Source organism: Diabrotica undecimpunctata, chromosome 3, assembly GCF_040954645.1.
Source record: "Diabrotica undecimpunctata isolate CICGRU chromosome 3, icDiaUnde3, whole genome shotgun sequence".
In the NCBI taxonomy this organism is placed as follows: domain Eukaryota; kingdom Metazoa; phylum Arthropoda; class Insecta; order Coleoptera; family Chrysomelidae; genus Diabrotica; species Diabrotica undecimpunctata.
Genome location: NC_092805.1, coordinates 147,002,928 through 147,026,439, shown reverse-complemented (window position 1 = coordinate 147,026,439; position 23,512 = coordinate 147,002,928). Strand labels below are relative to the sequence as shown.

The 23,512-nt window shown below is 34.0% G+C and overlaps 1 protein-coding gene across 1 annotated transcript in view; it reads right to left on the bottom strand.

Moving 5' to 3' along the window:
• 5-HT2A (5-hydroxytryptamine receptor 2A) overlaps positions 1-23,512 on the bottom strand; it is a 449,669-nt gene that overhangs the window by 46,092 nt on the left and 380,065 nt on the right. The window contains exon 6 of the mRNA XM_072524904.1: positions 15,159-15,362. Coding sequence (XP_072381005.1) covers positions 15,159-15,362 — 204 coding nt within the window. The remainder of the gene's footprint in view (positions 1-15,158; positions 15,363-23,512) is intronic.

Genomic DNA, 23,512 nt, shown 5'->3' with positions numbered 1-23,512 from the left:
TCTTGAGTCTTTTAGTCTTGCTATGTGACCTGCCTAATTCTATTTCAGTTTGGCTATACGCTCAAAGACATCAGTGATACCTGTTTTTTTCGTTAGGTTTTGGTTCCTTATTTTGTCTTTTTTTGTCATGCCGAGAATTGATCTTTCCTTTCGCCTTTGTGCCACTCGCATTTTTAGTGCTGTTGTAAGTATCACTGTGTATAAAAATCTACATGATGAAATTAGGATTTGATGAAAAACTGTTGACACAAGCAATTTTTGATTTAATAGAAATTCCACTTTCAACTATATGTAAAATAGTTAAACGATATAGTTACAAATTTTTAAGACCTCCAGTGTAACGTTTCAATTAACCAATTGAACGTGACACTTGGTTGATTAAACGGGGGACACTCCGCTTGATACTTGTCGTCCCCCGTACTATATTATTCCAAAGCGACCTCACTAAATTAGAAATATTTTTAGTAGCCGTTCCACTCTATATAAGCCAATACAAATTTTTATTCGCTTTTTTCAATCTTATCACTACAATCATTCTGCCAATGAAACTTTAGTCGCACAAATTGGTTAGTGTCTTAGCCGTATACACGGCCACTACCGTGGGGAGCAAGAAATAGCCTACCACACTACCGTGGGGAGCAAACAATAGCCAACCGCACTACCTTGGAAAGCAAACAACAGCCAACCACACTACCTTGGCGAAAACAATCAGCAACCACCCATACTACCTTAAATCCACTGATGCATCAGAATATAATTTGAAACTCATTTACCAACCTGGGGACATAAGTGATTGCTATTATCTAGACCAACAACCGACGACAGCAGCTAACTTTCACAAAGATCGGAACTTTTCCTGAAGACCTAAACGACTTCTTCAGAATAAACTAAAGCTGAGTACTTTTTGTATACTTTAATTATTTTATACCGGCAACCGGCAGAATCTATCGAGTCTCAGTTTAAAAATTTATTTTTGTTTCACGTTCATAATAATATGAATTCTGTTTATTATTATTTAATAAATATATATACCTTTAATATGACTTCGTAAGTTTCTTTTCCTGTACCTTTCTGGGATTGGTGTGGGGAGAGAATGAACAGGGAACAAACCTAAAGCTGAGCAGTCGGGCAGAGCACCATTCTGATGGATGGAAAGGTGGGCGTTTTTCTCTTGAATGCCCCTAGGGATATTCGCCCCACGTTGGGCGCCATTTTGTAACGTCTTAATCTTTTTAAGACCAGGGCGTTAAGCAACACCACACTGCTGTAAGAAACGGGGGGAGAAATTCCTCCAATATACTTAAGGATATTCAAGAGAAAAACGCCCACCGTTCCATCCATCAGAATGGTGCTCTGCCCGACTGCTCAGCTTTAGGTTTGTTCCCTTTTCATTCTCTCCCCACACCAATTCCAGAAAGGTACAGGAAAAAAAACTTACGAAGTCATAGTTAAGGTATATATATTTATTAAATAATAATAAACAGAATTCATATTATTATGAACGTGAAACACAAATAAATTTTTAAACTGACACTCGAAAGATTCTGCCAGTTGCCTGTATAAAATAATTAAAGTATACAAAAAGTACTCAGCTAGATCACTATCGATGGAGCCGCTGTCAAAGGCAGTTGGTTTCATTGTAGTCCGAATTTTCATCAAATTCGTAATGTTTTTTCGTTTTTTGTCTTTTTCATGGACAATATGCAGTAGAGTAGCAGTGTGGAGTTTAAGTGCAGTTAATGAGGTTGGTTTAAGATCTTGACGGGAAAAGAGCTTGGGTGGTATTCTTCAAGGAACCGGCAAATTTATATGTGGTGAAGTGAATATTATACTCATATGTAATGTGTCAGTTTTATCTGAGTTAATCACCGATTTTGTTCGCGTTGTGTTTCACCTGAAGGGTTGGTAAGACGGCGTTTCGAACAGTTTAAAATATGTCCACATGGTTTCAAGCAGGAGCCTGAATTTTTGAAATGCCAAGCTTTGAAGATTTTATAATCCAGTGCCCAGCTTCCATCGTCTATTTGTTTTCCCTGGTCATTCCAGACCATCTTGTAGCTTTTAAGACGCATTTGTTTGTTTTGCAGTGTTTTTGAGTCCAGTTTCAACCCCAAAACATTTAAAGGATATATACTATTCAGTGTAATTAAAAATAGACATTTTTCATCAATAATTGCTTTCACGACAAGATAAACAGTTGTAATAAATAAAATTATAAATTTTATGGATTGACTAAATATCATATTAATTATTCTTATAAAGTTTTAAAATTTTATCTTGACATATGACAGTTAGCATTGTTTTCTTCGGATATTTGATACATATCTAACCATAAATTTTGAATTTGTTTTGTTTTTTTTAAAGGTTGTCTATAATGTAAACTCCATTGGAACATCTAGATAATTTCAATTTATTTATAATTAACACCATTGTAAGTTGTTTTTGTATTTTATTATTATTATTAGTATTTGTAACTATCTATGTGAAATAATAATAAATAAATATGTAATGTTTTCTCCCTAAACTAAGTGTAGTATTATTTCTTTTAAAAAGATTCTTACCCTTTTGATGTATTTTTTAGGAAAGAAAAGCCTATCTTTCCATCCAGCAGGAAGATTCTTGTAAGCGGCGTCCAATTTAAATAGCTTAGGAACCTTTTTGTATTGTGTTGTGCAGGAAATCCATGTAAGTACCTTTTTGATTCACTTTTTGTAGTTATCCCTTTCCAGTCCCCTTTTTTCATTCACTTACTCACGCCTAGCTCTCCAATTAAACCAAGAGTTTGCAAACGTTCCGGTTTGTTTTGCTTACCCTATCTCCAGCCTAGTAATTTCTGTCCCCAATTTTCAACCCCCTATAAGTAATACCCTATGTGGTAGGCAATATAACCGCTACAGTATACTTACGTTAATTTTAGATTTAACTCTGTTTTTATAAAGTTTTTTTAGTATTGATAATTCTAAAAATAACAACAAAATAGTTATTTTACATCAGTTATCAATGCAAGCATGCAGTAGAAGGGAGGGTCCTTGTAAGGTAAAATGAATTTAAAAATTTTTTAAATTAATTTTAGCATAAAATATGAGATATGTTCTACTTACTAACGGTATATACCTAAGTAAAAAAATATATTTTTAATTACATATTTATTCACAAAAAAACCAGCCGCCGCACACTATATTTTAAAACAGAACTATTAATTAAAACCAACAAATCTGAATGTTCTACTATATATATTACCGCAACTATATTTATTTATTTAAGATGATGATCTTGGTTTTTAAGTAAGTATTGTAGTTTATAATAAGAATAGTCTAAGAACGATGTAAGTACTATATTTGGTACTTTGAAGTCGGAGTTAAATTGTTGTTATTCGTCTAATAATCAGATGGTATTAAAGTGAATCGTAGGGCTCTAAATAAAAAATAAAACTCTAAATATAAAATCAGATGGATGGAATAAACAGAAATAATACTTTGCTTGAAAAACAAATCACCGCTCTACGGGAAAAGAAACATACTTTATTGACGCTAGAAACAAATAGGTAAGAATGTACTGCAATAAAGCTTGCGGTGGCACTCACACTACAAGCAAATAATCCATCATCTACCCACAATGTTGAACTTCATACTTTAGTTGCTATTTACTCATTTATTTACAGTATTTCTAGATATTTTATTGCAGACTAGTATAAACACGTGGACCAAATTCGATATCGAATAAACAGCTGGATAAAAAACCCCACACACCTACATGTGTCTAACTTTAAAACTAATACTATTTAAATGAAATTTTAAAAATAAATTATTATTTAAATGCGAATAAGCCACAATTAAAGGTTAAAGTACGTTTATTGTTGTTTCAATTTCCACTTTGGGAATCCGAAGTGGAATTTGAAACGTCAACAAACGTACTCTAACTTTTAATTGTTGCTTATTCCCATTTAACCGTTGCGGTTGGACCAATTACAAAAGGTTACGTGTTTAAAAATTTAAGGAAATAATTATATTAAGATTTTATTAACAATTCTGTGGAGAATTTTGAAACAGTTTGGGTTTATATTATAAAAGCTTTGTGTAAAAGAACTTTTAAAAAATATAGTGTTTAAATAATTACAAGAATTTATAAAAAGAATATTTTTCATTTGTCTATTTACACCACTTAAATAATTATTATTTTAAACGAAGAGACTAAAGAGATACAAAAGCAGGACGAGAGTGTTTAATTCAGTTAACACACGAACCAAACATACAGATTCTGCACTGTGCCCTCTAATAAATAGATATATAAAATGTTAACAAGTAAAATCATATTTTTGATTTTTGAAGTGAATACTTTTTAGCGCTCGGTATGAAGTTTTTGCACGGGTCCGAGATAATATTAAGCTTGACGCGAAATATCGAGACCTGTGCAGTAACCTTCCAGTATACATTAATGTGCACAATATATACGTATACACTATTATAAAAATAAAATAACGTTTAACAAACGTCATTTTATTTTTTATAACTTTTTTATAACAACTAGAGAGCAACTGGGTGAAAAAAAAAGATGATAAAAGTGTAATGAGAATAGTCTTCTTCTTCTTCGGCTTTTCCCATTATGAGTTCGCCGTTTTCGTCCTTTACAGCACTCTATTCTCCCAGTCACCTTCTCTGAGGTCTCTATCTATCATAGCATTTCCGATGTATGTTTTCCATCTTGTAGCAGGTCTTCTTCTCCGTCTTCTTCCCAGCGGGTCCCAGTTTAATATTCTTTTCGGCCACCTATGCTCTGGCATCGTTTGTACATGCCCATACCACTGCAGGGCTCTGTTTTCCAACTTTTTTGTAATTGAGCATTTTTCTTCCATTCTATTCCATATTTCCTCCGTTCTTATTCTATCCGCTCCTGTGATTTGTAGACATCTTCTCATAAAGTCCAGTTCACTATTCTTATTGTCCTGTTCTTATTTTATTTCGTATTGTTGTTGTCATTGGCCATACTTCCGCTCCATATAGGGTAATATTCATCACTATGCTTTGAAAGATCCTCTTTTGGTTTTCTTTGGTTAGAGTGTTGTTCCATATCACTCCATGAAGTGCTCTTGTGGCTTGTTTTCCCCGTGCTATTTTCATTTCCATATCTTTCATACTAGTACCATCTCGGCTAATCATTGACCCTAAATACTTAAAAGCCTTGATGAGAATAACAATAGTAAAAGTAACAATTTTATTTTTACAGTTATATATACTCCTTTGGACAGACGTTACTTAAACCGTGGCTATCATCACGTCTTTTTATTTACTTTTCACATGAATGACTGAAGTTTGATTCGCTGCCGAAGAGAAATTTTTGTTTTTTTGTTAAATCAATTATAACGAAATATAATCATATTCAAAATAAAGTAATTAAACATAAATACAAGATAATAATCAAAACGTAAATAATGAATAAATACTCTCTCTACTGGACTGAAAGCTCCAATCTAAAGTGGTTTTTGGTTTGTTCTTCTTTATGCTGAAAGCGAAACAAGTTTTGTGGCATGCGCGAAATTAACTTGACCAAGAAGGGAACCGCTGATTACCACGAAGAAATGGACAGGGATCTATATGAAGAATGGTTTGAGAAGACGTTACTTTCAAAATTGCCGAAAGGCAAAGGAAAAGTTTTCGCTTTGAATAACGCGTCATACCGCTCCCGCAAATTTTATTTTCCGAAAAAATTGTGTAACAAAAGGCAAATCAAGGATTAGCTAATCGAAAAGAACATTCTCTTCAAGGACAATTACCTAAAAAGTGAATTACTGGATACTGCGGCCGCATTTAGAGACGAGAGCGACAAGTACAAAATCGAAACAATTGCGGAAAAATAGGGCGTTAAGATTTTGAGACTGTCGCCTTACCATTGCGAGCTAAACCCGATTGAGATGGTGTTTATTCAAGTAAAAAGGTATGTGTAAAACGCGTTTTTAAAGAGCACTGGCATAATTCTGTGAACCACGCCAAGAAAGTAAAAGAAAAAATATTTACTGTGGACAATTTGTAGGAAGATATTGAAACTGTGCTAATTAATATAGGAAATTATTCAGAGGATGAGGACAATTTAGATATGGATTACGATGAGTATTAATTAACGAGAAATATCTCAGATTTATTGTATAGACTAAACTATTTATGTATACAGACATTTTTTATAGAAACAATTTTTGTTTTTTTTTGTTTATTCTCTTATTTAACTCGGTTAAATTCATGAGTAAAGATTTCTAAAACGAAGGGCGTACGGTCCTGATTTTTCAGTCTATCATCAAACTACCACACATCTACCACCGTGCCGACATAAGCGGCATCGCTGCGCGCCAGAAGACCAACACTACATTCTAACTGTGACTTCTACTATAGGACATAAGTTTTCCCAGGTACCAGGAGATTCGAAGATAATTATGGCTTACTTACTATAATTATATCCGCATTTTTTATAACTTAAGCTAATATGATCAATTAAAAAATATTTTTTCTACTTTTATTTTTTAAATGTAAAATATTATAATGTTAACAAGTGTAGATATTTAAAAAAAAACTACTAATATTGTAAAACATTTTTTTAGATAACGTCTATTATTATTTCATTATTAAATCAAATTATCTCAAAATAAAATACTAAAATATATATCTTAAACTAAACATTCCAGTCGAAGTATTTCTTGCTCCTCATTCTTTTTTAAAAGTGCTACGTCTCTGCATTTATTATCTTAGGAAATGTCGCATGCAGTTTTTGTATTCGGCGAAAACCTCTACTAAAAGCCTTCTTTTAATAAAAATCACTGACGTAAAAAGATCAGTTCTCTCAAATTTTAAAGTACCCAATATTAAAACATTTAACTTCGTGAGATTTAGAACTAAAAGTCATCTTAGCACTATATAGGGATATATATCGCGCTCAGGAGTAAGTCCCATTAACTTATTTATTTTTAGCACTTAAGCAAATCTCGTTTTTTTTTTAATATTGATAGTATGCTGTGTCATCAAAGTTTCGAACTTTTTATGATATCTTTCAGGAAACTTTTAAAGTTTACTAAAGTTAAGATATACAATGTTTTAACGTGTGGTCAAAAATGTATGATCTTTTTTGGTTTGAAAACAAATTATTGATTTTTAGCAGCTCTCAAAAGTAAGCAGTAATATTAACTTCAGTTTTCGTTTTATTTCTTTGTTTGTTGTGATTTTTAAAAGTGTTAGTCTAGTAAGTCTAGGTATAATAGAATTTAATAAATAAATGAATATAATGAAACATTTTGCAAAAAAAATTGCTCCAGAACAACATGGTTTCTTGCCTGGGTTATGTATAACTAGTAACCCTTACTTACCTTTATGTGAATATTGTGTGAATCCTTACCTTACGCCATCAAAACAAGTGCTTCAATTATTCGACTTGCGGTCATTGGAATAAAGAAGAAATATGCATTCTATTGTGTTTATTTATAATATTATTAACAATATTAAATATAAAACATGTGGTTTGATCAGCTTTATTAAGTTTCATGTACCAAAGGTCAATATAAGAGTGAACAGTAGTGACCTATTTTCTTGTAGTCCATAATATGCAATATCAGTGTAATGTGTTAATAAAAATCTGTGATACAGACCTCTTTAACTGTAGTGTAAGGGATATTCAGAAATGTTGTGGATAGATAATAATAGCCAGACTCAAATAATTTTAAAATTTTAATAAACTACATATATATTGTTATAATAAGTAATGAGCACTTCTTATATACTAAAAGGCTAAGCCCCTTTCTTGTGCGCAATACTCCTCCTAAACGGTGATAGATAGGAGAATAATTTTTTCGAATAATTAAACAGATTGTTGAGTAGATTCCCCCTAAGGTTTAAAATTAAAAAAATCCGAACCTGTTTAAAAATGGCGGCCATAAAATGAATTTTTCCTATAGTAAAGTATAGGAATTCAATATTATACACAATGCAACAACGCGTCAATTCTCGAATGCTGGAATGCACCAACAAGTGTTTCCACTTAAGGAATACCGATAATGACCACTCAAAATTCGGGATCCTCCTGTCTCCGATTTTAATTTATGGGGTCTGTTTTACACTATCTGATGAGTTGGTATTTTTTTATTTTTATGTTTAGTTAGAAAGTATTCTGTTTCCAACAAGTGCAGCGTGTGTGAGGTGTTGTGATTGATATTTAGAGATTTAGACTACGTTTAATACTTGAAGAATTAAATAATGAGGTAAGCTTTACTTTGTTTTTAATTTATTAGTTAAATATATATTATTAATTTTGTTGGGAATAAGCCACAATTTTACTTTAAATTAGGTTTATTTTAAATAAATAAATAAAAAATAAACTTACTATAAAGTAAAATTGTGGCGTATTCTCAAAAAAGTGGAACAGTAGGCGGTAGTGTAGACTAGCGCGGAGCATCATACTGTTTTCTGTATTTTTTAAATTTAAATAATATTTAAATATAAATTTAGTTAGTTAGTTAGTTAGAGTTCTCAAACCGACTTCTTTTTCTTAAACGTGGCATTTTACAATCTAAAATATGCAAAAAAAAGTTACTTCCAGTTTTACTTCCGTTTTTTTATTTAAGAGGGGCGGAGTCTAACAATCATATTGTTTCCGTTTCCTAATGTAAATCTTCCAGAAAATCCTAAAAAGCTACTGTATCGATTTTCAATTTAAAAAAATTGGCGTCGATACACTTTATTTTTAGGATTTTTGGAACATTTACACCAGGCGACGGAAACGATGGATCGTTAGACTCCGCCCCTCTTAAATATCAGCAAAAGTTACATCAAAACTGGATGTCGAGTTGGTCCGCTAGTTACATGTAATTACTACCTAGGTGGTGTTTGTAAGTTTTAATAATAAATAAATAATAATTTTAATGTAGGGTGAAGCTTGTCGGAACTGCCATATGAAAGTAAGAATTAAAAAAAACAAGTTAATTTGCAGAAAGCTTATTGATGCCACCCGGCGTTTTAAAAGTAACTCTAAAACGTCTATTGACGTAACCCGTCCTTAAAGAGTGAAAAAATTATTTTTTTTTAACAAATTTTTAGACAATTTCCCACCACCCTAAAGGCATGTCTTTTGGCGAGTTACTTTTTTGAAATTGGTGTTCGCCAAGAGCCATATTGTCCCATTAAATAAAATTAACAAAAATCCTATAAAAATAATTTTTATTATAACAAAAATTGTACTATTCTAATTCTAAACACTACACACTTAAACTCGGTTCGCTATCTCCAGTCCGAACTGTCTAGTGAATTAGTAATTATTTTTTTGCGAAGTTAGTTACTTTTTGACATACTCGAAGTGGCTGGAAATTACTATACAACCAAGCACACGTATTTATAGCCAATATTAATAGTAAACAAATTAAATAGTATATAAAATAGAACTTTACACATTACCGACAATCAATATTTATTTATTTGCACCATATGTAATAAATAGTTATGTTAAATTATAACAACTAAAATGTATCTTTTAAATATATACTACCCAAACTGTTATGGGGTTAGTATGCACTTCCACTATTTAGAATAATTCTTCTTTTTTTAAAGAAAGAAGTCTGTAATAGTAGTATACTTGAGCTATTAATACTGAGAAATAGGAATTGTTGTGTTAAAGGTTTCCGACAATGAATCTGTCAAAATATGCCCGAGCTAAGCGAATGGAGTTTACTAAACTATTAAAAAATATTATTTGCTGTCTGAATCTGAAGTTGCAGTGCTGTTATCGCTGTCATCATCTTCACCTGGTATGATTATAATTGGCTCTATTAAAACATATGAGTGTCATGTTCCCACATACAATGTTCTTCTTTAACTATATGGCCTACACATTTATCCTAATTCTCTGGAGTTACATGGAGGATTGCTTAAATCAGAAATTCTTTAATTTGACCGTTTTGTAATTGCGCGCTACTTCTCCTTTCACTTAAGACCTCAACAATAGAGTTACCACATAAGCAGAATGGAGGAGATCCGTGCCGTCAAAATAGCATGGCTATAGTTCGTGCCCCTCCAATTATAAAATTGGCAGGACCCTGGTCTACCTGGCTTTTTGACATACGACCGCAAGCATTTCCACTAACCCTACGAGTCCGACACCAAAATGAGGGTGGCGCGATGCATAAAGCATCGCGGGGCTCCACCCTCCTCATAGTACCTGTGTTGCGATTACGCCGCCCATCCGTTAGTCCCTCCCACGGGCGGACAGGCGACACAGGCAGAGGAATTTCCACCTCGCATGTAGACAGGTCGCCGCCGAGGATCTCTCCTCTACCACTCTTAAATCTCCGGAATGGTACGTGCCGAGACACCGGCGCCCCTAATGGTGGTGTAAGGCCAGAATAGGTGCGTTTGGGCTCAGCTCGTTCAACCTCACCTGGTTCTCTTAGAATGAGAGTAGAGTGGTCCCACGAGAGTCTCGTCTCGGATACTAGGAGTGTAGACCGGTGACCGCGACGCCTAAGCGCCTCGATTGCGTTTCTACAGACCCGACACCTCAAGCGACGGCTCTCTACCTCTCGATTCCTACCCATTAGTCGCCTCTTACGACAGGCAGGGCTTTCTGGCCTCGGTCGTATTCTTATCTCCGCGAGCCGAACGCAGTGCCAAAATAGCAAGAGATAAGTCACCAATCGGCAGAAGAAGTATCGGGCGACCGCGCAAAAGATGGATTGACAACCTTTGATAGAGATATTAATCCACCAATGAACAAGCAGAATCTTATAAAGAGGAAGAAGAAGTAGAGAAAGAAGATTTTCTGTATGCAGTCCCTTTTTCTGTTAAGAATTCTCGAATTCTTTCTTTCCGTCATGCCGTCGTTTGTAATTGTTTTGGTCTGCGAGTATGATAAAGCGCGTTGTTAATAATATCCACAGACCCAGTTTCAATTTTGTTAGGATTCTCGTAAACTACCGCTCAAATACTGCGAAAGTTGTTTCTTTATGATAATCTTCTGTTTGTTTCTTGACTTACATTGGAGCAATCCATCACCAAGGAACCCTGTATCACTTCCTGTATGATTAATAAAATATCAAAAGTTCATTTCGCGCATAGTCTTGATAAATACTCTACGAAATATCTTGGGTAAGAAGTAATTGTTTTTGAAGTCTTGAGAAATTTTTTGAATTTCACTCCGGAAATAAAATGAATGAATTTTTCGACGTATTTTTAAGCATACGATAAATACAACTAATAGATAATTTTAATAAACTGCTACAAATGTCAACCGCTTAGCTAATATTTGATGCTATTTTTTTGCCGAAATTTCCTTCATAAATGTTTCGTATCATCTTTTCGTCTGACGTTAATATTGTCCGTCTCTTTTGCGGTTTTTATTTTTAGAAACAACATCAGAATTTTGGTGTCATCTCTTGGAACTACTCGGTTGTTCGTGCGTAATTCAACAATCACTAGTCAATAGTGAATTTAGTCAATAGTACAATATTTAAATAAAATAAAATAAAATAAAAATATTGTACCTACATAAATGTATAATTTTAATAAGCTTTAAGCTTTAATGTTTTGTCAAATTAAAAATTTAATGGATTAACCTCATGTTGTAAGTTTTTATAATAGTTTTATACAATGTTATTTAATTCTAATTTCATTGTATTTACTAATACCATATTTTAGCATATCCTGAAGAAGCAAATAAATTTTGCGAAAGCTTGATATAAGAACTTAGAGTTTCACTTTCCTGCCCTATTAATGACTGCAACCTCAAAATAAAACTTTATTTTACATAACGTGTCAGTCAATAATACCTAACTACTTTATATGTTTATGCTTTATGTGTTTCGAGATTAAAAATTTGTCCAGGTTACAAGGTTACGCAAAAATGGTTGCTTTTATAACAAATATGTACATTATTTATATATACAAGGTGGTCCAGAATTATGTACATTAATTTCTAGAGCTCATAGTACGTCCAAAAATAAGGGTACTTCTTTATGTACACTTTTTTATAAAACTGAATAATAAGGGAGATACAATCCTTTAAAGGGGTGAATTGAAATTCTTATTTTTTCAAATATCTTCCAAACAGTTTTGAATACGGAGTTCATATTTTGGGAGTGATTATAAGACATTAGGATAATTAATTTCAGGTCACCACCTACCACATCCTATATTAATACAGGGTAGTTTTGGAGGGTAAGTGGGGGTTATTGCGTCACATGTTTTTTAATTTTTACATATTTTAAAAAAATATTTTAAAAATTGTTTTCTTAGACTTTTCTACGCAAAAAAGGTGCTCTTGTAATATTTCGATAGATATCACCGTTTTCGATTTATTTAAACTCGAAGGTATACATGTATTTTATTGTAATCGTTACATTTCTTAATATTCATCAAGTATGCTTTACAATTGACACTTGTGTTAGCAACAACACTTTAATCTCAAGTAGTCTATGAATTGTCAGTGACGTTTAATAACAATTAAATTATTTTATCTACACTTTTATTGTACTCGACAGTGAAATTTGTTTACCACGTCTCTTTTGCTATATTTTTAAATTTGTTTGCCCGCCATATGGCACACTATTCAAATTCTGAGATGACAGACATACTTTTAGTATTAGGGGAATGTTCGAAAAATGCCGCTGCCGCTGTAAGACGCTACAGAGAAAAGTATAACAGAAATATTCCCAATGCCAGGACTTTTGTAAGTACTGAACGACGACTGAGAGAAACCGGTTGTCTTCAAAGAAGGAATACAGATGCTGGTCGTCGTAAAGAAGCAAGAAATGTTCGCGTTGAACAGTAAATATTGGATGCTGTAATAAATGACCCCACAATAAGTACACGCAGGTTAGGATTAAGAACGAATATTTCCCATTAAAGTGTTTTAAGAGTTCTGCATGAAGAGCAATTACATCCTTACCACTATCGACAAGTGCAGGAATTGTTACCTGACGATATGCCACTTAGAGTTGATTTTTGTGAAGTATTGCAAAATAAAGTTCAAACTGCACCAAATTTTTTAAGCAACATTCTGTTTACAGACGAGGCCATATTTACAAGACAAGGTATGTTCAATTCTAGAAATATGCACTTATGGGCTGAAGTAAATCCAAGGGCTACAATGGAAACTCACTTCCAACACACGTTCAAGATAAACGTTTGGGCAGCTACTTTAGGAAATAGTTTCATAGGATACCACATCTTTCCCGGAAATTTAAATGGTAACATGTATTAAAATTTTCTAGACAATATTGTACATGATATTTTGAAAGATATTCCATTACAAATACGAAGAAACATGTGTTTCATGCATGATGGTGCTACACCACATTACACAAGAATTTGTAGAAGGTGGTTACATGAACATTTCTCTGATATGTGGATAGGCCGGGGTGCGGATGCACCGATTCATTGGCCTGCTCGTAGTTGTAATCTTAATCCAATGGACTTTACATTATGGAGTTATTTGAAATCAAAAGTGTATAACACTCCAATTAATACAGTAAATAAGTTAAGAGACAAAATTGAACAAGTATTTACCGATTTACAAAACGATCCAGTAACATTAAATGGATTAATGCGTTCGCTAAATAAACGAATTAGATTATGTATTCAACAAAATGGAGGACATTTTGAACAGTTGTTGTGAAATATTATTTTCGCCATTAATTAAATGTTAAGTATTAATTAAGTTTTCCATTAATTTGTAATATTATTGCTAACACAAGTGTCAATTCCAAAGCATACTTGATGAATATTAAGAAATGTAACGATTACAATAAAATATATATTTTATCGGTGATATCTATCGCAATATTACAAGAGCACCTATTTTTGCGTAGAAAAGTCTAAGGAAACAATTTTTAAAATATTTTTTTAAAATATGTAAAAATTAAAAAAACATGTGACGCAATAACCCCCACTTACCCTCCAAAACTACCCTGTATTAATATAGGAGGTAGTAGGTGGTGACATGAAATTAATTATCCTAATGTCTTATAATCACTCCCAAAATATGAACTCCGTATTCAAAACCGTTTGGAAGATATTTAAAAAAATAAGAATTTCAATTCACCCCTTTAAAGGGTTGTATCTCCCTTATTATTCAGTTTTATAAAAAAGTGTACATAAAGAAGTACCCTTATTTTTGGACGTACTATGAGCTCTAGAAATTAATGTACATAATTCTGGACCACCTTGTATATATAAATAATGTACATATTTGTTATAAAAGCAACCATTTTTGCGTAACCTTGTAACCTGGACAAATTTTTAATCTCGAAACAGATTTCAAACAAAAAAGCTTTTGAACTGCAGAACGTTTGTTTAGCTGCAAAACGTACACTTACATCAACATATCAACGTAATAGAAACTCATATTATATTCGTATTAAACCGAATGAAAAAGTGCATTCGCATGCTATCACATTTTAGTTTTTAAATTAAACGTTTATATATAAAGCTAGTAAATATATTAGATTTAAAAGCAAACAAAAATAAGTTTATTAAAACATAAAATTTTTAATATTGTTCGTAAAACTGTTAAAAAAATAAAATTAAAATTTACCTTTTAAAAAATAATGTATTTAAAAAGATTATCGACAGCAAATAAAATTACCATTAATAAAATAAAAATAATTACAAAAATTCAGTAATTATTAAGTAATCTAACTTAAGTAATTAAGTAAAAAGACTTCAGTAATCTAATAATTACTGAATTGGAAGAATTTGGCTAAGAAAACCCACTTTTAAAACCATAATGGCGAGTACAAAAACAGTAAGACATATACACCTGAGAATGTATATCACCAATTTCCATATCCCACAGCTCGAAAGAGGTCTATGGATTTGGGCAGAGACAAAAACTCGCGTATGAAAACCAGTTGAATCAAAATCGTACAAATGAAGGTTTGCTAATTTTGTTACTAATGCAAAACTAGTTTGATTCTGTTTTGCTATGAGAATGCACCGCAGACAATTAAATATTTTCAATAATGTCGGATTTTCTCGTTTGGTTCTTAGATTGAAGTCATCAAACAAGAAAGGTTCATAAAATTTTGTAATATCACTAACAAGTTCTACTTATAAAATTTAACATAATAAAAGTTATGATAATTATCGTATATATAGCAAATATAAAAAAAAATATGAAAATAATAAGAAAAAACTTACCGAAAATTAGTTAAATTAGATGTAGTATGATTCAGCTGCAATTTAAGTGATCTCAATTTGCAGTTTCTTGTTTCCTTACTAATATTTTCAGGTGTTTGAGTACTTTGGTCTCTGCGATCAGTTGATACTGGTCCTGTTCCATTTCCTCCATTGACGTATGGAAGTTGAGAATGCGAGGAATTTAGCCGTAGGTTACTTGTAGATCTGAAAGTTTTAATATTGCTATACTTAGTATAAATTTTAATTAAATAAATATTGGTATCTAGTTGGGAATACACTAGAATTAATAACATACATTTTTTATTTGAAATTTTAATTTCTATGCAAAAAATAACCAAAATTAAATTACCTTTTAGTTAATTTTCTACAAAATATTAAAAAATACCTCAACAAACAATTGTGTAATAAGAATATTGTCGTGTATATGAGGTTGGTAACATTTTATTGATATATACTATTAAATGCTATTCTGTAAGCTGTATGAGCTTATAGTTTATTGGTAGGGTGCTAATATGGCATAAATTTTATCGCTTGATAAAGGAAATAGGTAGCGGGTAGCTACACTTTACTACCCCGGTAAAGTTAGGGTGCGTTCATAACGGAGACCATCGCACCGTCTTCTCGCCTAGAGCGTAGCACTGACGGCGAACGCTCGCATTTAAAGTAATGCATTTATTTTACCGAAAATCGATTAAATGATACCATCCCATGGCCCGAGCGAGGGTCGGCGCCTCGTTATAAACGCACGCTTAGGTCTACTTCAGGGACGCGAACTTTGGTTCACTCTCACTCCCTTTAACAAAGGGGGTACCATGTCTCAACCTATCATTCTTGTAAAATAACTTATATATAAATAACAGATCAGCGTGGTAGAGAAATGGCCAGGAATTCCCGTAAAATGAGAAACGAAGAAACTGCAAGACCCTCAGTCTCCGGTAGTCCCTTAAAACCAGGCTATTCTAGCAGTCTCGGAGGCAGAAGGACAGAAGAAGCTAAGAATTCCCGAAGTCGACCAGGCTATTTTTACAAACGACAACGGAAAAGAATACGGTTTACAGTACATATAACAATAGAACATTGATGGAGGACAAAAATCTTGTGGAACTTGAAAACAAGCTTTCTTAATATTGTTATGAAGCTATTTGTATGTCCAAAACCAAACCTAACAATGAACAAGAAAGGACAAAGAATTGCATTTATAAAATACCTTATGAATGCGATCAGTTTTATTTAGGTGAAACATCAAGGTCATTAAATGTTTGAATAAGTGAACATCAATCTTGTATTAAAAATAGAGAATTTGATAGATCTCAAATATGTAAACACGCATGGGATCATGAACATAGGATTAAATGGAATAATTCAAATATAGTCCTAAAAGAAACGGATGATAAAAAAAATCAAAGAAGCGGCTCTATTTTTGGCCAAATATATAAAAACCTAATAAGACCGGTACTCACGTAGGACGGCTGCATTGGATAGGATATGTAGCAAGAATGGAAAAAGGCGAAATACCAAACAAAATATTCAAACAGATGCCAGTAGGAAAAAGAACAAGAGGAAGATCGAAGCTGAGATACTTAGAACAAATAGAAAATGATATAACAACCTTAAAAATAAAAAACTGGAGACAAAAATCACGAAACAGATCAGAATGGAGAAGAATCCTGGAACAGGCCAAGACCCAAAAAGGTTTGCCGAGCCAGTGATGATGATAATGATGATGATAGATTTAAGCAGATATCTTGTCTACAAAGTAAACGAAAAAATGCAATTAAAGATAATCCAGGTATACGCACCTACCAGTGCCAACTAGGGATGGTAAAAACCTACCGGTTTTAACCGAAAACCGGTTTTTTTACTTCGCAATAACCGGTTTTATCGGTTGTTTTTTTGTGCCGGTTATAACCGGTTTTTTATTTTTAAAGTAAAAACCGGTTATTACGTTTTTACGGTGATTAGGATAAGGTAAGGTATTATTTTGGATCCCAATCATAATTATTATTCTTAAGTAATTATTCCAAACAAAACTATAATTCAAATTTTATTTTATTTTATAAATACAGAAGCCAACTGAAAGTGCAAACTTGTAACCTATTGGATTAAAAAAACCAAAACCCGGTTTTTGGAAAAACCGGTTTTTTTTGGCCGGTTATAACCGCCAGGTTAAACCGTAAGCAAAAAAAACCGGTATAACCGAAAACCGGTGTTTTGTCAAAAACCGCCATCCCTAGTGCCAACACAGATGAAGAAGTTTAACGGTTCTACAATGACGTTAATACTACAATATTCTCAAATGGTGCCTGGAAAAATGCTCTCTTCGCTTTATAGTGGAAGGTGTGGAGGTTGCACCGGCTAAATCGATTAAGTATCTGGGAATCTGGTTGTCGGAAGGACTAAGGTTCGGAGTACACATCCAAAAGACATTAGAGAAGGCAAACAGAAATCTGGAGACGTTGATATGGCCGATGCCAAACATTGGAGGCCCAGGTAGCATCCAAAGGAAGGTAATAAATGTAGTTTTCCAGTCGGTGGTAACCTACGCTGCCCCCGTGTGGAATAGCATACTCAACACTGCGAAATACACTAAGCTGATGGAGACTTCACAAAGGCGAATGCTCCTCAGAGTATCTAGCGCATATAGGACAGTTTCAGATGAGGCTCTATATGTCAATGGAGCGGTGATATCGATCGTTTTGTTGTGCAAAGAGCGAGCGAGGGTGTATGCGAGGAGGATGGATGTAAATATAAATGAGAATAAGAGAGAAAGAACGATAGTACAGTGGCAGAGAGAATGAGCTAATGATAGCGGAAAGGCAAGGTAGATAAAGGAGCTTATTCCCGATTTGAGACCATGATGAGAATGTAAGTTTAGGAAACTAGACTATTTCCTGATGCAGTTTCTGACATAGTAGTTTTACCACCTACACAAATAGAATAGGCAAATCTGCCTTGGCAGACTATACTGATTGTGGGATACCGGACGCTCCCGCCCCCCTTTTTAACTGCCAGAGATGGGCAAATGAGAGGGGAGATTTAGAGAGGCGAATGGGTTTCGGGCTGGATGAAAGAAACATTGTAAACATATTGTTGAGAGAAGAGAAAGAATGGAGAGAAGTACACTGTCTGATTTCTGGTATGAAGAAGAAAAAGGAAGGACCAGGAGGACAGAGGAGGAAATTGAGCCAGGGATCTAAAATTTATGATTTCCAAGTTAGGGAAAATTTTTTTGATTTACGGTAATAGGTATGGTCATTTATAAATTTTTAGTTTTTTATGTTAGTTGTTCATTCTAGTCTAGTATCCTACTCGGTCGAAAGATGCCAGGGTGTCTTGTTCCATGACGTAGATGTCCAAAAAAGATTTCCTCCACCGTTGCCTATCAGAATTCACTGGATACTTTTCTAGTCTCTTACTGGAATCTGGCAAAACAGCAATTATAAAAAAAATGCGATAAAAGAGGTAATTACCAACTATACCATACTAATGAGAGACTTAAACGCCAAAATAGGCCACAAGTAAGATGATTCGGAATTTGTATTATTTTGATGGAACAGCTAACATCATTAATTAACAAAATTATAAAAGACAATCAAACAACGAAAGAATGAAAAATTTAAATTAGCTTTTAACTTATGGTATATCTAATATACCATAAAAATAACTAAATACAACTTAAGGCCACAAATTCTTTTTTGACTGATTTTTTTCAATCCTTTCATATGTTAGCCATACTTAACGAAAATCAGACTCATCTCTATTGCTGAGTCATAATAATTAATCCTCACAATAACCATTTTTCAATTAAAGACAAAGCGAAATATCACAAATCGATAACAATGTTTCAAAAGAAATCTTGAAAAATTGCACCATTATTGTTTTTCGTATCTGATATTGTATATATCGTATATATCTTTTGGCAAATAAAAGCAATATCCTTCCGGTAAGAATAGATGTTTTTTAATAATATAATAGTCGATTATTTGATGATCATTACTATTTGGAAAAGTATTCGGGACTCTCTTAAATAACTTATTTTTATTATTTCATTAAAAATATGATCTTATTTAGTTATAAAATGTTTAATTAATTATAATATATAAGCTTATTTTAATATGACTTTAATTATATATTTTTATTACTTATTCTTCATTTTGTTAGGAGGTATTTGCCTTGAAACACCACGCTGGCAAGGCGGGTTGGTGAGTTTTTAATTCAGCCGCTCATTGTGAGTACCGACGCTGTTTGAAGCCGCCCCCTCCGGTTCAGACGCTTCTAGGTTTGTGATCTTATACTACCCCTAAAATCAAGGGTTGCCAGCTCCACCATCTTCGCCGTACCGAAAGTATTCTTCGTCGCCTTGGATGCCGTTCTGGAAATCATCCGTGACCCTGGACAAGGGACCCTTAGCAGGTGCTAGCTTCCCGGGTCAAGAAGCTCCTGGAATCTGCGGGGGCAGGAATTGATTTACTTTTCCTGATAGGACTATCCAATAGAATCCAAGGGACTCCAAAGGAGTTCTCACCCGCTACCCGTAGATCTGGGTGAAGCACAACAAATGGTACAAGAATTAGAAAACGTATCTTCAACAATAGGTCTAAAAATAAACATCAGTAAGACCAAATTTATGACAAATTTAGTTCCCCCCAGCGAACACCTAATCATCCAAAATCAAGTGTTAGAATTGACAGAAAAGTACATATATCTTGGTCATGAAATCAGAATACGCAAGGACAACCAGACCTGCGAATTTCAACGACGAATAACACTTACTTGGCGGCATATGGTTCACTAAGAGACATCTTTAAGAGCAACATCCCGATAGCTACGAAACGGAAGACATTTGATCAATGCGTTTTTTCTATTATGACATACGGAGCAAAAACTCTCACGCTCACAAAAACAACAGTACTAAAAATGCAAGTGGCACAAAGGCGCATGGAAAGATCAATTCTCGGCGTGACAAAAAAAGACAAAATAAGGAATCAAGACTTAAGGAAAAGAACAGGTATCGGTGATGTCGTCGAACGTATAGCCAAGCTGAAATGGAATTGGGCAGGTCACATAGCGAGACTGAAAGACACAAGATGGACCAGAAAACTAATTGACTAGCGCCCAAGAGAAGACAAACGCAGCAGAGGATGACCACCAACACGCTAAATGGACGACATTGGACGAATATCCAAGAAATGGCAACAAGAAGCACAGAACCGTGAAGAGTGGCGAAAAATGGGACAGACCTATGTCCAGCAGTGGACAAAAGAAGTTGCCTGATGATAATGATGATTACTTGTTCTTCTGATATATCTCCATTATCTTTAAAGTGTCAATTTGCACACAAGGACATGTACATTTGAGCGTGAGAATTTAAAAGACTATGACATAAATATCTTTACAAGCTTGATAGTCCTGGGACACAATGACAAATTTGGATATGTTTTAGACTTCCCAAAACTTTCGTAAAAGAATATGTATGTTTGTATCCATAGAAGTATGTAAGGAAGTGAAATTCCAGACTTTAAGAACCACTTCAGTACCTATGATGATTTCTATAAGACCTAGTTAATAAAATATGGGATTTGTTAGTTTCAGATTATGACTATGAGTAAGATCGCGAGGATCTATATGTACATTGGGTTAATTTGAACACACCTTGTTTAATATGACAGAATGTGGTACCCTGAGTGGTACACGTCGACATTCCGGTTGGATCTTCCACAGATATTGATAATTAATTACGGGGAAGACCTAAGCGTCAAACATAACTATCCAAAATAAAATAAGCCATGCAGTCTGTATCTAGCAGAATACAAATTTTCTGAAAATTGCCCAAGATATCTTTAATATGTATCAAACATGTGGAAAAAATACAGACCTGGATGTTAAACGTGGTTGTATAGAAAGGTTGGTGTTCACTAGGTAGTTCGGCGCAAAATTAGACTGAGAGGTTTAAAACGTCTCTAAAATAGTGTTGAGGTTCTCACCAGAAGTTAGTGTTTGAGGAGGCGGTTGACTAAAGGAGTGAGATTTGTTGGACGGTTTGTGGAAACAAAGAGTAGTGTGAAGTACAGCTCTCGATGGAATGAGATGAACTCAAGCAGTTTTCTTATAAATTTCGTCGTTTAACCAACGAGAAACGTTCTTGCAACCTTTAAGCAATAAAAGACGAACATTTGTATGAAGGGTGAAAACCAGATTACACCACATATTTACCCCCTTGATAGGTTACCTCAGGTTAACTTGTGGAATAGACTATACTAGATGTAACGATTTTTTTATTTGAATGATGAAACAATGACCATGGGTCAGTGTGTACCTACAAGTCATTAGGATCAGAGCTTGCTACACATAAAGGACAAGATTTGAGCATTGCCTCTATTTGAGTAATAAGAGTATAGAACTCTTCGTAAGTTAAAACTTGGGTACCTAGAACACGATACATATGGTTCTTGAATGATTTGACTACCGTCTCGGCTAACCAATTTAAATAATAGGCACCGGGCAGATTAAAATCACAGACAATAGGAAGAGCCTCAGCAGCAAAGTGAGCTAATTTATTGATTTCATTACTAGCTCCTTTAAAATGTGTACCTTGATCACTTCTAATTATTAAGCATTTACCGCGTCGAGATACAAATCTACAAATGTTAACTAAAAAGGACTCAGAATGAACTAAGGCTTGAAGTTTCTTCCAGCTGAATAGCCTTTGTGCTCATACACACGAATACACGAATACACACACGTTGTATGTTTTTGCAGCTCCTTGTTTGAACATTATTATGAGTAATGAACATTATTATAATCCCCCATTCCCCCCCAAGCAGGATTCAGACCTAACTGCAACTGCACAGACCAGGTCCTATCCCTAACAACACATATTTAAGCAGGTTTTCAAAAAAGCATAAAACATCCATTGCTTTCATTGACCTATCAGCTGCATACCATACTGTCTGGAGACAAGAACTAAGCTGCAAACTAATCCGTGCCATCCCGTGTTAAAAGGTAACTAATCTCATTAACAGCATGCTCACCGACAGATCTTTTCAAGTTATAAGGCAATTTTAAAAGTGTCCAAAAGAAGCTCAGTAATGGACTGACACAGGGATCTGTTTTAACACCCTTACTGTTTAATTTATACATGGCGGTCCTACCTAGGACAACTTCGAAGAAATTTCGCTACGCAGACGATTGGGCTATTGCAGCAAGACATAATAATATGAATATTACAGAAACAATACTAACGGATGACCTTCCGTTATGGGAGAATACTTTCGTAAATGGAGGCTACGGTCCAATGCAACGAAAGCCAAAGTGTGTTGTTTCCATCTGAATAATGTCCAAGCCAACAAAAACTCTCCGTTAATTTTGAAAACACACTGATCACTTAAAACTCAACACCAAAATATCTTGGGGTGACTCTGGACAAAACCTTAAGTTTTAAAGAACACCTACAAAGAACGGCAACAAAACTGAAAACGAGAAATAATATCGTCCAGAAGCTATGTGGCACTACATGGGGGTTCTCAGCCTCCGTACTCATCCGCTCTCGGACTTGTATATTGACACATTGCATCGCCAAAACTGTAAAGAAATCATTTTCTTCTCAGAGAATATAAAAAAATCGAGGCTAAGATCCTCCATTGCTAAGAGCCAACTCTTTACATCAGAAATATTTTAACCTCACCAAAGCCTGGAGAAGACAATGGAAGAGCGACTCACCACAGGAAGTACACCAAATGGTCGGTATCGATCTGAAACCGTCAGGCTTTGAACTGACCCACAATACAAGGAAAACGTTAAACAGAATAAGAACAAGTAGCGGTAAATGTGCTAACAGCTTATATAGATGGGGAAAAGCCCTTACTCCTGAGTGTGACTGTGGTGCACAACGACATACCGTCCGTCACATTGTTAAAAAATGCTCCCGAAGGTGATTCCCTGGAGTTTTCGATAAGTTCTTGAATGCGTCCGAAAATGTTTTACATTACATATATTAATTATAGGTTAGATGTTCGTTTGTAATACTCCATGTAACGTTTTATATTGATTTTTAATTATGTGTTCTTATTGTATGCCATACGATAAATAAATAAAATATGCGTAATGAAAATGGTCCTGCATAATCCACGCAAACAGACAGAAAAGCACTTAATGAAGGAACTCTGACAGTTTGCAAGTTTGCCATAAACGGGTTGTAAGAGTTGAGTCGGCACCTAAAACAACGAATGCAGTTTGATAAACAACGATAATTATTGGCATTCTTCGGAGATATAATCCAAAAGCGCTGAAGAAATAAATAATGCATTAGTAAAGAAATGCAATGAGAATACGTAATAAAAGAATATATAACTAAA